The 18507-nt window shown below is 42.1% G+C and overlaps 1 protein-coding gene across 1 annotated transcript in view; it reads left to right on the plus strand.

The window, feature by feature from the left end:
• Window positions 1-309: 309 nt before the first annotated feature.
• RTN3 (reticulon 3) overlaps window positions 310-18507 on the plus strand; it is a 72885-nt gene continuing 54687 nt past the window's right edge. Inside the window, exon 1 of the mRNA XM_070766585.1 lies at window positions 310-597. Coding sequence (XP_070622686.1) covers window positions 486-597 — 112 coding nt within the window. The 5' untranslated portion in view covers window positions 310-485. The remainder of the gene's footprint in view (window positions 598-18507) is intronic.

The raw sequence follows: 18507 nt of genomic DNA on the forward strand, positions 1-18507 counted from the left end.
ATAGAAAGTCAACATGCATATATATATTATTATATATATGCATGTTGACTTTTTTAATATATAAGGCTCCTTTCCTTTTCACTTATCAGCAAAATATGTAACCATAAACACACACACATACATAATGGTATATACAGTATATACAGTATACCGTATATACCCCCCCCCACGCGAATGTCTTTAAAACGGAAGCAATTTTGACAGCTCAAAGACACGCCTCCTCCCGCCCTCTCCTCTCACTGCGCCTGCGCTTGAAAGGCGCCCCAGCCCGACACGCCCCTTCGCGGCACGTTTGCTCACCGCCCTCTTCTTGCGCCTGCGCACTGCGGCCTCGTCGCCTCAGGTTGGCCAGTCGGTGCTCGTCCGTTGAGCGGGGCGGTCGTTTGGAGGAGAGCCTCGGCCGACGTCTGTTTGTTTTTTTTTATATCTATATATCTCTCTCTTTCTCTCTCTCTTCCCCCCACCCACCCCCGTCGTAGGCGAGAATGGCTGATCCGGCCGCCCAGTCCCCGTTTATTTCTTCTTCGGCCGGGGGCGGCTCCTCCGAGGCGGGAGGACGAGACCTGAAGGGGGCAGGTTCCCCCCAATCTTGCGCTGGTAAGGACGGAGCGGAGGGCGGACTGGGTGCTGGAAGGAACGGCGGCTGCGCGGGAGGGGGGGGGGAGTGCGCGTTGACGGGAAGAGCCGGGAGGTTGCCTTGTCAAAGCACGAGATGGAGAACCTGGGAGGGAGAAAAGGGCGCATTTTCTCCTAGGGCTCTTTGCATTGAATGCAAACCGTGGTTGTTTTTTTGGGAGGGGGAGGGGGTTCTGCTGATTTTCCAATAAATGTGCAAATGCCCATTTGCATTATTTTATTTTTATCCAGATTCAATATTTATTTGCTTTCTTCCTCCCCCAATGAAGGTTAAACTGGGATGCAGTTGGGGGGGTGTCTGCTGATTTGCCAATAAATGTGCCCCCGTTTGCATTATTTTATTTTTATCCAGATTCAATATTTATTTGCTTTCTTCCTCCCCCAATGAAGGTTAAACTGGGATGCAGGGGGGGTTGGGGGGTGTCTGCTGATTTGCCAATAAATGTGCCCCCCGTTTGCCTTATTTTATTTTATTTTTAATCGAGACTCCAGTATTTTATTTGCTTTCTTCCTCCTCCCCAATGAAGGTTAGCTTGGCTGCAATGCATAGTTCCCCCTTTGCATTTAATGTGAAAAATAAAATAAAATAAAAAGTGACAGGGACTGTGGGTTTGGCCGGAAAATGCACCATGGTATTTATTTTACCGAGGTCAGATACTTGCTGCCTCCCCCCCCCCCCCCTGAAGGTTAGCTGGGATGCAGTGGGGAGGGTTTCGGGGGGGGGGCTCTGCTGATTTGCCAATAAATGTGCCCCCGTTTGCATGATTGTATTTTTTAATCGAGATTCCAGTATTTTATTTGCTTCCTTCCTCCCCTCCCCCCAATGAAGGTTAGCTGGGGTGCAGTGCACCCTTGCATTTAATGCAAAAAATAAAAATAAAAAATGACAGGGACTGTGGGTTTGCCGGAAAATGCACCATGGCGTTTATTTTACCGAGATCAAATACTTGCTGCCACCCCCCCCCTTTAAAACAAGGTAGATAAGGGTGGGAATGGGACGGCTTCGGAGCACCCCATTTCCCCCTAAGCAGAATGCAGGATCAATTAAAATTTTACGTTTTTATTGATCTTGGAAATATCTCTCTCTATCTCCTTGCAATTCCTTAATGGCTGCAGATGACTTGCACGGTTGGGCAAAAGCAGTGTTGAAATGCAATATATATATGTGTGTGTGTTTATGTGTGTAGGTCTTGGCATATTTGGGTCCCCTCCCCCCCAAAATACTGATAGAATCTTGGCAAGGTTCTTTCAATCTTATACGGAAAAAGACCCGAATAATAATTAATAATAATTTATTAGACTTCTATGCCAGCCCTCTCCAAAGACCCAGGGCGGCTCCAAGGTCTACATACATACACATATAAATTTATATACATACATGCATATAAATTTACACGCATACACAAACGCACATGCATACCCACACATACATATACATACGCACACATATACAGTGATCCCTGGCCACTTCACGGTGTGTATACCCATATATATGCATATGTACACATATATATACATGCACATATATATATACACATATTGTTTTGCTACTATTGTTGTGAGCCGCCCCAAGTCTACGGAGAGAGGGGCGGCATACAAATTTAATAAATAATAATAATAATAATACACACATATGCACATGCCTACAGACATGAGTCACTTCGAGAAGGGTGGCATAGAAATTAATAAATCTAATAAATATATGTGTGCACACACATACATATCTGCAGGTATACACACCTGTGTATATATGTGTACACGCACAAACATGCATATATATAAAACCCACACCCAATTTGGGAATACGAACCCTACTCCAGCCCTTTCTTGCAGGAAGGCGGGGGCTGGGTTCAGTTCCCGCCGCCCTTGGCTCCATTATGTGCGCCCTGCCCCGAGGATAAAGTCAAGCTGGCAGTCCATGTGAATGGCTGATTGCAGCTGTTTTCACCAACCTGGCGCCCTCCCCATTCCCTGGGGGTGTCTGCCACCCCTCAGCGGGAAGCAGGGAGGAACCTCGTGCCCCAGTGAGGCTCAAGTGACAGACCAAAAGCCTGCCTCTTTCTTTCTTTCTTTCCTTCTTTCCTTCTTTCTTTCTTTCCTTCCTTCTTTCCTTTCTTTATTTCCTTTCTTTTCTTTTTTTCCTTCCTTTCTTCTTTTCTTCCTTCCTTCCTTTCTCTCTCTCTCTCTCTCTCTCTCTGTCTCTCTCTCTCTCTCTGTGTCTCTCTCTCTGCTTTGCAATGCAGTTTGCAAGCACGGGAAGCAGCTAGACCAGGTGGAAGGCATCACACCCCCCCCCCCCCCCCAAAAAGGGGAAATTTAAAATTATCCTCTTCCTTGCTAGCTGGTGCAAAACAGCTCTTTTATGGAAAGGAAACGGTCCGCTGTGGTGCTTTTTGTTTTTTTAACCATAACTAAATCCGAAAGACAGAATTCTGGGCTTTGAAACCTTTCCTCAAATTGACAGTTGTCCATGTGTGTGTGTGATTGCATCCTCCCCTCCCCTCTCCCTTCCCCCAAAATGGAAGATTGTGGGAAAATAATAAACCATATGGCCGGAAGGGGGGAAAAAAGGTAGTGGTTGGTGGGATTAGAAAGGAGGAGATCGCTGGAAATAAGCATGGTTTTGGGGGGGGGGGGCTGTAACCATTATAATAGAGATGTTAATTTGAAATAGAAGATATGTGTTTAACATTACCAGAGTTTTCCGTGGAATGAGCCCCACCTTGCAGATCGCCCAGTTTTGACATGTTTTTTGAGAGAGAGAGAGAGAGATGAAAGATAGATGATAGAGAGATAGATAGAGAGGTGAGAGATAGTAGAGATAGATAGGTAGGGAGAGAGAAAGAAAGATAGATAGATTGTTAGGTAGGTAGGTAAAGAGAGAGAGTGAGATAGGTAGAGAGATGAGAGATAGATATAGCGATATAGCGAGAGAGATGGATAGAGAGATAGACAGATAGATAGATTGATTTATAAGAGATTCTTTTATAGGCAGGACTAGATAGATAGATAGCAGTAGATAAATACTGGTAGATAAATAGATACTGATAGATAGAGAGATAGATAGATAGATAGATAGATAGATAGATAGATAGATGTAGATAGATAGGTAGATAGATAGATAGATAGATAGATAGATAGATTTCTATGAGATTTTTTTATAGGTAGGAGTAGGTAGGTAGATAGATAGATAGATAGAGAGATAGATAGATAGATGTAGATAGAAAGAAAGATAGATAGATAGATAGATAGATGTAGATAGATAGATAGATAGATAGATAGAGATAGATAGATAGATAGATAGATAGATGTAGATAGATAGATAGATAGATAGATGTAGATAGATAGATAGATAGATAGATGTAGATAGATAGATAGATAGATAGATAGATAGATAGATGTAGATAGATAGATAGATAGATAGATAGATAGATAGATAGATAGATAGATAGCAGTAGATAAATACTGGTAGATAGATAGATAGATAGATAGATAGATAGATAGATAGATAGATAGATAGATAGATTTCTAAGAGATTCTTCTATTGGCAGGACTAGATAGATAGATTTCTAAGAGATTCTTTTATAGGTAGGAGTAGATAGATAGATATATAGATAGCAGGAGATAAATACTGGTAGATAAATAGATACTGATAGATAGATAGATAGATAGATAGGTAGATAGATAGATAGATAGATAGATGGATGTAGATAGAAAGAAAGATAGATAGATAGATAGATGTAGATAGATACATAGATAGATAGATGTAGATAGATAGATAGATAGATAGATAGATATAGATAGATAGATAGATAGATAGATGTAGATAGATAGATAGATAGATGTAGATAGATAGATAGATAGATAGATGTAGATAGATAGATAGATAGATAGATAGATAGATAGATAGATGTAGATAGATAGATAGATAGATAGATGTAGATAGATAGATAGATGTAGATAGATAGATAGATAGATGTAGATAGATAGATAGATAGATGTAGATAGATAGATAGATAGATGTAGATAGAAAGAAAGATAGATAGATAGATGTAGATAGATACATAGATAGATAGATGTAGATAGATAGATAGATAGATGTAGATAGATAGATAGATAGATAGATAGATGTAGATAGATAGATAGATGTAGATAGATAGATAGATAGATAGATAGAGAAATATTTCCATCTCCTTTTATCCTTTTATCCTTTTGAGAGCTGCCACGAAAATCCAAGAAAATCCAAACCTATCAACGTGCAGATTTTTTCCCCCCTTTGGGAGGGGTGGAGAGGATCATGCAGTGGTCTGAAACCTAGGAAGAAGAGGCCTTCAATTGAGCCTGGGGGGGGGGGGAGAAGGGCGTGGCAGTTCCCAGAGCTTGGGAGAAAAATGGGGGGGGGGGATTTCACCTTCAGCCTGAGCTGAGCTGCCTGCCGCCCTGCCTGTTGGGAAAAGCCAGGAGGTAGAAAGAGGGGGGGGGAGCAAAAATACACCCCTCCCCCCAAAAAACCCTCCCCCTTGGTTGCCATAGCAAAGGAGAATTGAAAGGTTGGAGAAGCTGAGAGATGGGGGGCAGGCGGGCAACAATCCCAGGGGCAGGCTAGCAGTCTTGGGTGTGGCAGATAAGACACACACACACAACACAATGTGGAAAAATTCTTAGGGAAATGAAGCAATCTTCGCTTGGGGTAGTTTAGGATAGATAGCATTGCAAGCTGCCTGCTGATGTTGGCTTGCACATTACCAAATTCTCTGGTTTTTCTTCACCCGTTCCCCCCGCCACCTGCAAACCCTTTCCTTCCTTCCTTCCTTCCTTCCTTCCTTCCTTCCTTCCTTCCTTCCTTCCTTCCTTCCTTCCTTCCTTCCTTCCTTCCTTCCTTCCTTCCTCTTCCTTCCTTCCTTCCTTCCTCTTCCTTCCTTCCTTCTCCTTCCTTCCTCCCTTCCCTCCCTCCCTCCCTCCCCAGTCCAGGTGTCTCTCAGTCTGGGGTGACCTAACCCTGATGGAAGGGCGGGAGGGGGGAGTAGTCCAGGGGAGGGGGATTCTTATAACCTGGGTGTGGATTCGAAGCGAAATATCTAGATTTCTTTTCTTTATTTTTTTTAATTTGATGCATTGGGATCTGAGCCCGAATGTGGGTTTTGCGCCACCTTGGCAGGGTGCAAATCCCCCACCCCACACTGATATTGGGTGTGTGTGAAAATCTTGGGATCAGTTCGGGGACCCCAAGGGGCCACTTAGCTGGCTTCCTCTTCGAAGCATCGCCTGTCACTCTTCCCTCCCTTCCTTTTGCCCAAAGGTCCAGGATTTTTTGGGTGTGTGTGTCCTGAATAATTCCCACGACATGCAGGTGACCCAGTCAAATTGGGGGGTGGGGAGAGAGAAAAGGGCATTGGTTTTCTCTCTCCCCCCCCCAAAAAAACCCCAACAGTTTTCTCTCTGTGTCTGGATGGTTTCTGGGAAAGAAAGGAATCTATTGTCATTTAAATCTTCCTCCCCCTCCCCCAAAAAATAATTTGCGGTGGGGGGGTAGGAATACATTAAAGAAACTGCTTCTGGGAAAGCCTTTCTGATCTTTCCTTATTTATTTATTTTTTCTTACTGCCTTTTGGAGACTGCCGAAGGGATCGAGACAAAGCTCCGATTATTTAAAGTCGTGGGTGGGTGGTGGTCTTCCTCCCTCCCCTGGAAGACCCCCCCCTCCTTCCTCTACATCGTCTGGAAGGGTTGGGGAAAACGGAGGGGAGCGGGTAGGGGGGGGCTTTTCTTCTCCACGATCTGGGAAGCAAGCCGCCCTCTTCTTCCGTCAAAAAGAAAAATCTGCAGTGCAGATGCAAGTGAAGGGGCAGGTGACGCTACTTTCTAAAGGGGACGGGGATCCGCCAAGCCGCCGTCGCCCGTCTCTTGATGGCAAATTCAAAGCCCTTTTTTTGGGTGGGTGGGTGGGTGCTTGACCCTTCCAGCTTACTGTTTTTTGAATTCCTGAGCTGGGGACTCGGGGCGAGGGGCTTGAAACGTTATCCCCCACCTGTCGCTGCTTCTGGTATTCCAGCTATGGATGCTGGTTTGGGAGCAAGCCGTCTTCCGCGTGGTTTCTCTTAAGATCGGCAAGGGGTTAAATACGGCCGATAAAACAATAGAGGCTGGAAGGGACCTTGGAGGTCTTCTAGTCCAACCCTTTGCTCAAGCAGGAAACCCCCCCTATGACATTTTTTCAGACGAAGGGTTCTTCTTTAAAACCCCCAGGGTTTTTAACTGTTGCTGGCCAGGAATTGGTTTGCTAAAAAGGCTCCGTTCCAGGCAGAGAAAAAGTGACGTTTTTGCGCCAATCAAGAAGTCGTCTGTAGCTTCACCCTCTTGCCACGATGGGAAAACCAGGTCACAAATCTAATAAATAATTACTCACCCCTGGACCGTCTTTCTCTCGCACCTCCAAGCCCACCCACACTCACACACCTGCTTTGCCCACCTGTCCATCACCTGAGTCCCATCTTCAGCTGCCCGCTATAAAAACCCTTTTGGATGCTTTTGGTGATTTTATTTTATTTATCTATTTATCTATTTATCTGTCTATCTATCTATCTATCTATCTATCTATCTATCTATCTAATCTATCTAATCTATCTTATCTATCTATCTATCTATTTATCTATCTATCTATCCATCTTATCTATCTATCTATCTATCTATCCATCCATCCATCCATCTATTTATCTATCTATCTATCTATCTATCTATCTATCTATCTATCTATCTATCTATCTATCTATCAATCTATCTATCTATTTATTTATCTATCCATCTAATCTATCTATCTATCTATCTATCTATCTATCTATCTATCTATCTATCTATCTATCTATCTATCTATCTATCTATTTATTAGAGTTGAAAGGGACCTTACAGGTCATCAAGTCCAACCCCCTGCCCTAGCAGGAAATCCTACAGCACCCCAGCCAAATGGCAGTCCAATCTCCTCTTGAAAGTGTCCAAAGTTGGGGAGTCCACAACCTCCGCTGGCAGGCCGTTCCACTGGTTGATCGCTCTCACTGTCAGGAAATTCTTTCTTATCTCCAGGTTGAATCTTCCCTTGGTCAGTTTCCAACCGTTGTTCCTCGTCCGGCCCTCTGGTGCTCTGGAAAACAGTGTGTCCCCCTCCTCTCTGTGGCAACCCCTTAAGATGTTTAAGCTTCTCAAGTCCATTTCATTTAAGTGGTGTTTTGCCCGCTCTGTACCAGTTCTTTCCATTCTCAGAGAAGCCTTGTGTTGTTGGTTTTATTCGTTTGGACTATTTGTTGTGATTTTATTTTATTGTGGTTTGTTTACTTTTATTATTGTTGTTGTTGTTCTATTATTATTATTATTATCATCATCATCATCATCATCTGCGGATAAATAAATTACATTAAATACACTAATTAAATTATTATTATTATTACTATTATTATTTTATTGATAAAAAACAGTAATACACAGCAAACGAGATTGGTATGCTGGGTTTTGTGTCACAATATCACAAGACGAACAGTTTCCTATTATTATCAATACAATGCAGCAAACGAGGTCACTATGCTGGATTTCGTATTTCATCACCAGTCGGGCGCTTCCCAAGCACCTAGGACTGCGGGATGTAGCGGCGAATTATGTGTGCCGATCCCAGTAAAGCGGCCTTTTGCAATTGACATATGGAGATTTTTGTCCGCTGAGATCTTTTGACGCCGCGCCCAGCGTGCCAAGGACCACTGGGACCATTTTCACTAGCTTACGCCAGAGTCGTTGCAGCTCGATTTTAAGATCTTCGTATTTTGCAAAATTTCTCTAGCTGCTTCTCCTCAATTCTGCTGTCTCCTGGGATTGTTATGTCGATGGTCCATACTTTCTTTTTCTCCACAATCACGATGTCTGGTGTGTTATGTTTCAAAATTCAGTCGGTCTGAAGTCAGAAGTCCCACACTAGTTTTGCTTGCTCATTTTCGACCAGTTTTTCGGGCTTATGATCCCACCAGTTCTTTGCCACTGGTAGATGGTAGTTCCGGCACAAGTTCCAGTGGATCATCTGTGCCACAGCATTGTGTCTATGCTTGTAGTCAGTCTGTGGGATCTTTTTGCAGCAGCTGAGATTATTATTATTATTATTATTATTACCATCATCATTATTATTATCGTCATTATTATTTTATTGTGGTTTATTTATTATTTATTTACTTATTTATTGCTTTATTTATTATTGTGGTTTCATTTTATTGCGTTTTATTATGGGGGCTGTAGTGTTAAGTGCAGTAATACGACATAACCTTTCAGTAAAGTGGCATTCTGAAGATCTCAACCATTAGGGTGGTTTTCAGAAGGACCTGGGCTAGAATTTCTTTAAAAAAAAAAAAAATTTTATCTGCCCCCCCTTCCAAAAAAGGTAATGCTATTAGTACCTGCAGGGTTTTTTTGTGTTTTTGTGTGTTTGTGACTCCACAAATGAAATGCCATCACGAAAATATATTTCATGCAACCGTCTCGCTCAACTTTAGCCCCCCCAAGAGTTATATTATTATCTATCTATCTATCTATCTATCTATCTATCTATCTATCTATCTATCTATTTATTTAATTATTTATTGGATTTGTATGCCGCCTCTCTCCGTAGACTCATAGTCTCTGGTTGGTAACCACCGGTAGAAGACAAACAAGATATGATTTAAATACGAAATATAATATTCATGGGATTTTGCACTTAGGATACATCGCCATCGCTTTGGGGTCGGCTCTGTTTTTTCTTGACTAAGCCGCCCCCCCCCCCCCCCCGGTCCCCTCCGGTCGACCACTTGTGACGCCCCGGCATTTTGGTATGCAAAATGCAACGTTTACACCCACGGGTCACGTTTTTTTTTTAAACGCTCAGTATGATGCACAAGGCCAGGTGTGCCCTCGTTGCTAAGACAAACACAGTCGCTTTTTTTAAAAAAATGTCTTGCATTTGCTGCTGCGCCGATGGGGCGAGGCCCGTATGTCTCGACTTCAAACAGTGACATAATTTCAGAGGGGTGGGTGGGTTGCGTAGTTGTCTTCAAGACAGTCTGGAGCATCTGCTCTGCAGAAAATAGCAGACAAAGCCTGGAATTGGCACGGGGGCAACGGATGGGCTGGGGGATTGTGCGAAGGGATTGGGTTTCTAAGCCCTTCGGGCTGCTGAGTTGAGCGTGTGTGAAAGCTTGTCTCGGCAGCGATCTGTGAAATTGTAGAAGCCACAAGATTATGTGGAGGTCTCGAATGCTTTCGTGGTGGGGGGGCTGGTGGGGTGGGCTCTTTTCCGCGACAGGTGGCTTTTGTTTTGATTTAAAACCAGGGTATATCTCAGCCAGAGAGGAAGATTTACTTTATTTTTATTTATTTATTTATTTTGTCCAATACACAATGATATACACATAGTAAAATACATGATGAAGGTTATAGAGGAGACACTCATAGTAAAATATATCTAAGAAAGAATAGAAAAGAAGGTATAGTAATAGAACATATCAATGAAGGAATAGAAGAAGAGATAGAGGAATAGAAGAAAGGTAGAGGAGATATAGGAGAGCAATAGGACAAATTCAGTATCATAACTTTTATTATTGATTAATATAATTAATAGACCCTAGTTTATTAAAATGTACAAAACATATCCGATTAAGCTTGCCCAGCAAAAAGCTAGGGCCAAAACTCTTAGGGCCCGTCCCTATAGTCACCGTACAGCCTGCACATTGGGGAATGTATATTGGAGAATGTGATTAAGGCCAAAGGGGGAGAAATTTTTACTACTACATTGTGGGTGTGGCTTGACAATCATGTGACCAGGGGGGTGGCTTAAAGGTCATGTGACTGGCTTAAAGGTGGCCAACTTGACGTCACTCAATTTCCCTTAACGTCCAAAATATGCTATTTTATTTATTTTATTTATTTATTTATTTTGTCCAATACACAATGAGGGTTTTAGTGGGTATATATCTATATACACATAGTAAAATACATGATGAAGGTTATAGAGGAGATACTCATAGTAAAATGTATCTAAGAAATAATAGAAAAGAAGGTATGGTAATAGAACATATCAATGAAAGAATAGAAGAAGAGATATAGGAATGGAAGAAAGTTATAGGAGCTATAGGAGAGCAATAGGACAGGGGACAGAAGGCACTCTAGTGCACTTGTACTCACCCCTTACTGACCTCTTAGGAATCTGGAGAGGTCAACCGTAGATAATCTAAGGGTAAAGTGTTGGGGGTTTGGGGATGACACTACCGAGTCCGGTAATGAGTTCCATGCTTCGACAACTCGGTTACTGAAGTCATATTTTTTACAGTCAAGTTTGGAGTGGTTAATGTTAAGTTTAAATCCGTTGTGTGCTCTTGTGTTGTTGTGGTTGAAGGTGAAGTAGTCGTCCTAGGCAGGACGTTGCAGCATATGATCTTGTGGGCAATACTTAGATCTTGTTTATGTTTATATTTTTATGTATTTTTTTAAAAAATGGTGGTCTATATGATGTAGACTTCACTGCTCACCTTTTGTTGATTGTGCAAAAATTATCAGCAGCCCCCCACCCCACCCCATCCACTCATAGAGCAATAGAGTTGGAAGGGACCTTGGAGGTCTTCTTTTAGGCAGGAAACCCTACACCACTTCAGACAAATGGTTATCTAGTCTGTTCTTAAAATTCTTCTTTTTGGGAAGGAAGGAAGGAAAAAGAAAGAAAGAAAGAGGAAGGAAGGAAGGCGTTGGAAGTGGTCTTGGAGGTCTTCTAGTCCAACCCCCTGCTTAGGCAAGAACCCCTGCCCCACTTCAGACAAATGGTTATCCAGCATCTTCTTAAAATTCTTCTTTTTGGGGAGGAAGGAAGGAAAAGGAAAGAGGAAGGAAGGAGTTGGAAGGGATCTTGGAGGCTAACAACAGTAATAAAACAGTACTATGAGAATAATCCAATACTAAAAACAATTAAAAACCCATTATATAAAAACCAATCATACATACAGCCATACCATGCATAACATTGTAAAGGCCTAGGGGGAAAGAGTATCTCAATTCCCCCATGCCTGGCGGCAGAGGTGGGTTTTAAGGAGCTTACGAAAGGCAAGGAGGGTGGGGGCAATTCTAATCTCTGGGGGGAGTTGGTTCCAGAGGGCCGGGGCCACCACAGAAAAGGCTCTTGCCCTGGGTCCCGCCAAGCGACATTGTTTGGTTGACAGGACCCGGAGAAGACCCACTCTGTGAGACCTAACTGGTCGCTGGGATTCGTGCGGCAGAAGGCGGTACCTGAGATAATCTGGTCCGGTGCCATGAAGGGCTTTATACTGATCGGCAACCAATGCAGACTGCGGACTGTTGGTGTAACATGGGCATACTTGGGAAAGCCCATGATTGCTCTTGCAGCTGCATTCTGCACGATCTTAAGTACAAATATTCATATTAGAAGGATGTGCTTTAATCACATTTTTTTTAAAAATCCAGAAAATGATGGCCAAATTCCAGCTAAATGCTACCAATTTGCATCTCTGGTGTTGGGATCTTTGGGTCATTGCACAATAGGAAATATTTTGTCCCTCGGACAGTGTGAAGTTGAACCCATTAGGTCTAAAAAAACCCTAGAATTTGTCAATATTTGGGTGGTGTAGGAATTCAAGCATGACGGGAAGTGACATCTTTCTCCCCACAGATAGAATAACGTGGTCTTACCTGGTGTAAGGGTGGAGTACCACTTGCCAAATTATTAAATCATGACTAAAGAGTAAGAAGCGGGCAAATTAAGGAGCTGTGATAATTAACATGTTTCTACGCCGGAGTCGTAGAACTTGTTTAGAAATCTTTGAAGGTCCCTTGTCAATCTTCAATTGCTTGACACTTGTTGAGTTGCCTGTAGCTTCTGGAGATTCCTTGAGTGGGAACTCAAGGCTGTTCCAGAATTAGACAGCTGAAGTACAGACAATTTTCCCCTGTTGTAATTGTCGGTTTCTTTCTATAGCTCGTGGCAAACCACTCCATGCACAGGGCCCATTATCCCCAGCAGGCAGGGCCCATAATTTGTTACGCATGATTAATGTAGGCTTTGCGCTACCCTCTTGTTAAACTGGGATACACACGCTGTTTTCATGACGTCTCCTATGATGGTTTGGGCCTGAAAGGGCTCGATTACCGGGTTTTATCTGGCTAGCATCCTTAGTTTGTTCAGCTTCATCATATTATTTTATCCCCTGGTTAGGGCTGGAAAAAATCTTTGGAGTAGCAATGAAAAAATCCTGTAAACCGGGAAAAGGGAAATTCATTAGGGCTGAAAAAAACACATTTTTCAGAGGGAATAGCAATCAAAGCAAACTTGCAAAGATTTAGGGCTTGAAAAAATATTCCTTAGAGTAGCAATGAAAAACATCCTGCAATCATTAGCGCCTTGTTAGGGCTGGGGGGAAAAAGAGTTGTTGTTGTTGTTATTATTATTATTATTATTATTATTATTATTATTATTATTATTTATTGGATTTGTATGCCGCCCCTCTCCGTAGACGCGGGGCGGCTAACAACAGCAGTAAAACAGTACAACAAAATCCAATACTAAAAAAAGCAGTTAAAAACCCATTATATAAAGACCAATCATACATACAAACATACCATACCATACATAAAATTGTGAAGGCCTAGGGGGAAAGTGTATCTTAGTTCCCCCATGCCTGGCGGCAGAGGTGGGTTTTAAGCAGTTTTGGAGGACATGGCATCAAAAATAAGCCTGCAAAGACTTAGGGCTGGAAAAAAACTTCTTCGAAGGAGCAATGAAAAAATCCTGCAAGCCGGGAAGATCTTGCAGACCTTGTTAGTGCTGGGGAAAAAAATCTTTGGAGGGAATAGCAATGAAAATAACCCTGTAAAGATTAAGGACTGGAAAAACCTTCTTTATTTATTTATTTATTTATTTATTTATTTATTTATGATTGATTGATTGATTGATTGATTGATTGATTGATTGGATTTGTATGCCGCCCCTCTCTGGAGACTCGGGGAGGCTAACAACAATAATAAAACAGCATATAATAATAATCCAATACTAAAAAAGAGTTAAAAACCCATTATTATAAAAACCAAACATACATACAGACATACCATGCATAAAATTGTAAAGGCCTAGGGGGGAAAGAGTATCTCAATTCCCCCATGCCTGGCGGCAGAGGTGGGTTTTAAGCAGCTTACGAAAGGCAAGGAGGGTGGGGGCAATTCTAATCTCTGGGGGGGAGCTGGTTCCAGAGAGTCGGGGCCGCCACAGAGAAGGCTCTTCCCCTGGGTCCCGCCAAGCGACATTGTTTAGTCGGCGGGACTCGGAGAAGGCCCACTCTGTGGGACCTAACTGGTCGCTGGGATTCGTGCAGCAGAAGGCGGTCCCTGAGATAATCTGGTCCGGTGCCATGAAGGGCTTTATAGGTCATAACCAACACTTTTAATTGTGACCGGAAACTGATCGGCAACCAATGCAGACTGCGGAGTGTTGGTGTGACATGGGCATATTTGGGGAAGCCCATGACTGCTCTCGCATCTGCATTCTGCACGATCTGAAGTTTCCAAACACTTTTCAAAGGTAGCCCCATGGAGAGAGTGTTACAGTAGTCGAGCCTCGAGGTGATGAGGGCATGAGTGACTGTGAGCAGTGACTCCAGGTCCAAATAGGGCCGCAACTGGTGCACTCTTTGGAGTAGCAATGAAAAATTCCTGCAAGCCGGGGAAAAATCATTAACACCTCATTAGGGCTGGGGGGAAAAGCTTTGAAAAAGCTACATTATAAGACACCTCCAAATTTTCACCCTCTTTTTTGGGGGTGAAAGGTGTGTCTTATACTTTGAAAAATATGGTAATGCCTGCTGATTTTTAAAAGAATAAAAATTGGGCTTGCCATCTGCCCAAGATGCATTCAACCTAACAGGCATTTTGAAATGCTGCATCAGGCTGCTGTTGCCAGTTAAATATGAATTATGCAACGTTATGGTCCATTCGGATATTTTTTTTTTTTTTAAAGCCTTACATTAAACATCAAATTGCTTCTGTTTAGATCAAAGCAAGAGGGCTTGGAAACATTAATTCACACCATTTTGTTTTGTTCTGGAAATGTAACGTTCTTGACTAGGCAGCTTGAGGCAAGAAATAACTTGTTTTTCTGCCTGGATTGAGACGGAATTTATGCTTTAGCCAGCACCAGTGAGTTTTGGCTATGTTTTCTTCCCCTTGGATGTCAGTTTTCGCTTCGCCTGGCTTAGAACGTAGAATAATAGAGTTGGAAAAGGGGTCTTTGAGGTCTTCTAGTCCAACCCCATCTTGAGAAGGAGGCCCTATTCCTTTTCAGACAAAATAGGTGTCCAATCTCTCTTTTGGAAAGCCTCCATTGTGCCTACAACTTCTGAAGGCAACTTTCATTCCATCGGTGCATTGTTCTCACTGTCAGAAAATCTCTCCTTAGTTTTTAGTTGCTTCTCTCACTGTTTAGTCTCCACCCATTGCTTCGCATTTTGCCTTTTGGTGCTTTGCATTTTTGTATTTTTTACTGTATTTATTGTATTTTTCTTCCCTAAGAGGCTGATAATTAGGGTGCATCTTATCCTCTGAATTTAGCTTTTTCCCCCCAGCCCTAATTAGCTGCTAACGATGTTCCCAGCTCTTACCTTGCGGGCTCTTTCATTGTTACTCTCTGTGAAGAATGTTTTCCAAGCCCTAAGTCTTTGCAGGGTGTTTTCCCATTGCTCTACTTGCTCCGACTGTTTCTTTTTCCAGGTGCTAATGATGTTCCCAGCTCTTACTGGCTTGCAAGCTCTTTCATTGTTACTCTCTGAATACTTTTTTTTAAGCCCTTAAAGAAAGAAAGCCAGATGAATACCTGTTTTTTAAGCTCTGAAAGAAAGAAAGAAAGAAAGAAAGAAAGAAAGAAAGAAAAAGATCATAGCGTTAGCTCAAATTTGGCCATCGTTTCCTAACAAGTTGAATTTTCTTTTTTAAAAAAAATCTGATTAAAGCACATCCTTCTAATATGAATATTTGTACTTAACCCATAGGAAAACGTTGCACATTCTTTCTTTGAGAGGTGTCCTAGTCTTCATTACTATTAAAATGGTTTGACATTCTAAGTTTTCCAGATTTTATCAGCCCTTAAAGAAAGAACGCCAGATGAATACCTGTTAAGCAGATACTTTTCCCTATTTTCCTCCCCAAAAACTAAGGTGCATCTTCTACTCTGAAAAATACGGTAGTTTGATCCCCTCGTCTTTGTAGGAGCTCCTCAAATATTGGAAGAGTGCCATCATGTCTCCCCTAGCCCTTCTATTCATTAGATGTAGACATACCCAAATTCCTGCAGCCGTTCTGTCCAGTCTCTCAAACTACGGTTTGAGTGATGCTTCAAGTAGATTTGGATACCGGATTAATTGATGTAGGCCAGGTTTGACCATTAATGATTGCATTAGTCGTCCCGCCCTTCCTAAGAGGTGGAAGGGCGCACGGAGGCTCATAACCTTTCAAAAAGAGTAAAACACAACTTGGCAACCTGTCGTGTTGCGGTTGCAAAACTCCAGCTTAAGAGTCCAGGGCAAGGTGTAAAAATCAGCCAATGTAGCTTCCCAATAAAAGTATAATTGAAGGAAACGCTATCGGATCTGCCTCAAACAAGGAATTCATGCTAGGTCGACAACGAAGCCCTAAAGTTGCACCTTTTAAAAACTATTCCTAATTCTTGTAATCTTCATAAACCTTTTTGGGGGGAGGGAAATTATACTTCAATCCTTAAAATTGGGGTGTTGCTATCCCTTAAGTCAGGGGTCCCCAAACTTTTTACAGAGGGGGCCAGTTCACTGTCCCTCGGACTGTTGGAGCCCCGGACTATAAAAAAAACCCCTATGAACAAATCCCTATGCACACTACACATACCTTATTTAAAGTAAAAAACAAAATGGGAACAAATACAATATTTAAAATAAAGAAGAAGTAATAAGTAATTAATAATTAAGTAATTAAGTAATTTATACTTCTTTATTAACAAGTAAATTTAAACTTAAATCAACAAACTCCATTTCTCCTTCCTTCCCTCCCTCCTTCCTCTCCACTTCTCTCTTCCCTCTTCCTTTTCTCTCATTTGTTTCCTTTTCCTCTCCCTCGTTCCTTCCCTCCATCATTTTCTCATTTTTCTCTTTCTCTCTCTCTCTCTCTTTCCATCTCTCCCCATTCCTTTCTCTCTCCCTCTCTATATCTCCCTCTTTCTCTTTCTTTCTCTCTCTCTTCTCTCTTTCTCTCACTCACTCTCTTTCTAACTCTCCCTCTTTGTATCTCTCGCACTTTCTCTCTCTCCCCCTCTCTCTATTTCTCCCTTTCTTTCTATCTCTCCTATTCATTTCTCTCTCCCTCTCTATTTCTCCCTCTTTATTATATCGATCGGTAAAATCTCGTGTGCTGCCGCGGGCCGGTTAAAAGACCTCAGCGGGCCGCATCCGGCCCACGGGCCGTAGTTTGGGGACCGCTGCCTTAAGTGGAGCGTTTCTTATTCTTTTTGGCAGGGATGAACAGTTTATGGAAAGAAACAAACGTATTTCCTTCCAATTCCTTTGTCTTATCTTGCTACTTCCTGAGAATTGAGTAACACTAAAGAATCTTTTATCGGAAAACTTAAGTTTGGCCTTGGGTCAGGTTTTTTTCCCCAGCCATCAAAGCTGTTCTAGAGTGGGAATAAATCATTTCAAATCAAAAAATTGCCTTTTCTTAGGCCCAAAATCTTTGTTTTTTAACCTTGCCAGCTTTAAGATAACTGGCCTTCAACTCCCAGAATTCCCCAGGAGGGATAAGTCCACGTATCTGAAAAGCTGTCAAGGCTTTAGAAAGAAGGATGCTAAAGGGAAGTGTAAGATCAGATCCTGCCACCTTCCTCTATTTCTACCTCTCAGGGTTGATGCAACAGGAAAAGAGAGAATGTAACCACCATATTTTTCGGAGTATAAAATGCACCAGAGTATAAGACACACCTTAGTTTTCGGGGAGAAAATAGGGTGGAAAAATCTGCCTACCAGGTATTCATGACTCTAAAGTGTGCAATAGGGTTGATATTCCTGGAGGCGTCTGTAATATGGTAAATGATTTAGCTTTACTAGATAAATGGTCAAAGCAATGGAAACTGCAGTTTAATGTTTCCAAATGTAAAATAATGCACTTGGGGGAAAGGAATCCTCAATCTGAGTATTGCATTGGCAGTTCTGTGTTAGCAAATACTTCAGAAGAGAAGGATTTAGGGGTAGTGATTTCAGACAGTCTCAAAATGGGTGAACAGTTCAGTCAGGCGGTAGGGAAAGCAAGTAGGATGCTTGGCTGCATAGCTAGAGGTATAACAAGTAGGAAGAGGGAGATTGTGATGCCCTTATATAGAGCGGTGGTGAGACCACATTTGGAATACTGTGTTCAGTTCTGGAGACCTCACCTACAAAAAGATATTGACAAAATTGAACGGGTCCAAAGACGGGCTACAAGAAAGGTGGAAGGTCTTAAGCATAAAACGTATCAGGAAAGACTTCATGAACTCCATCTGTATAGTCTGGAGGACAGAAGGAAAAGGGGGGACGTGATTGAAACATTTAAATATGTTAAAGGGTTAAACAAGGTTCAGGAGGGAAGTGTTTTTAATAGGAAAGTGAACCCAAGAACAAGGGGACACAATCTGAAGTTAGTTGGGGGAAAGATCAAAAGCAACATGAGAAAATATTATTTCACTGAAAGAGTAGTAGATCCTTGGAACAAACTTCCAGCAGATGTGGTAGATAAATCCACAGTAACTGAATTTTTAACATGCCTGGGATAAACATATATCCATCCTAAGATAAAATACAGAAAATAGTATAAGGGCAG

Source organism: Erythrolamprus reginae, chromosome 13, assembly GCF_031021105.1.
Source record: "Erythrolamprus reginae isolate rEryReg1 chromosome 13, rEryReg1.hap1, whole genome shotgun sequence".
Lineage (NCBI taxonomy): Eukaryota > Metazoa > Chordata > Lepidosauria > Squamata > Dipsadidae > Erythrolamprus > Erythrolamprus reginae.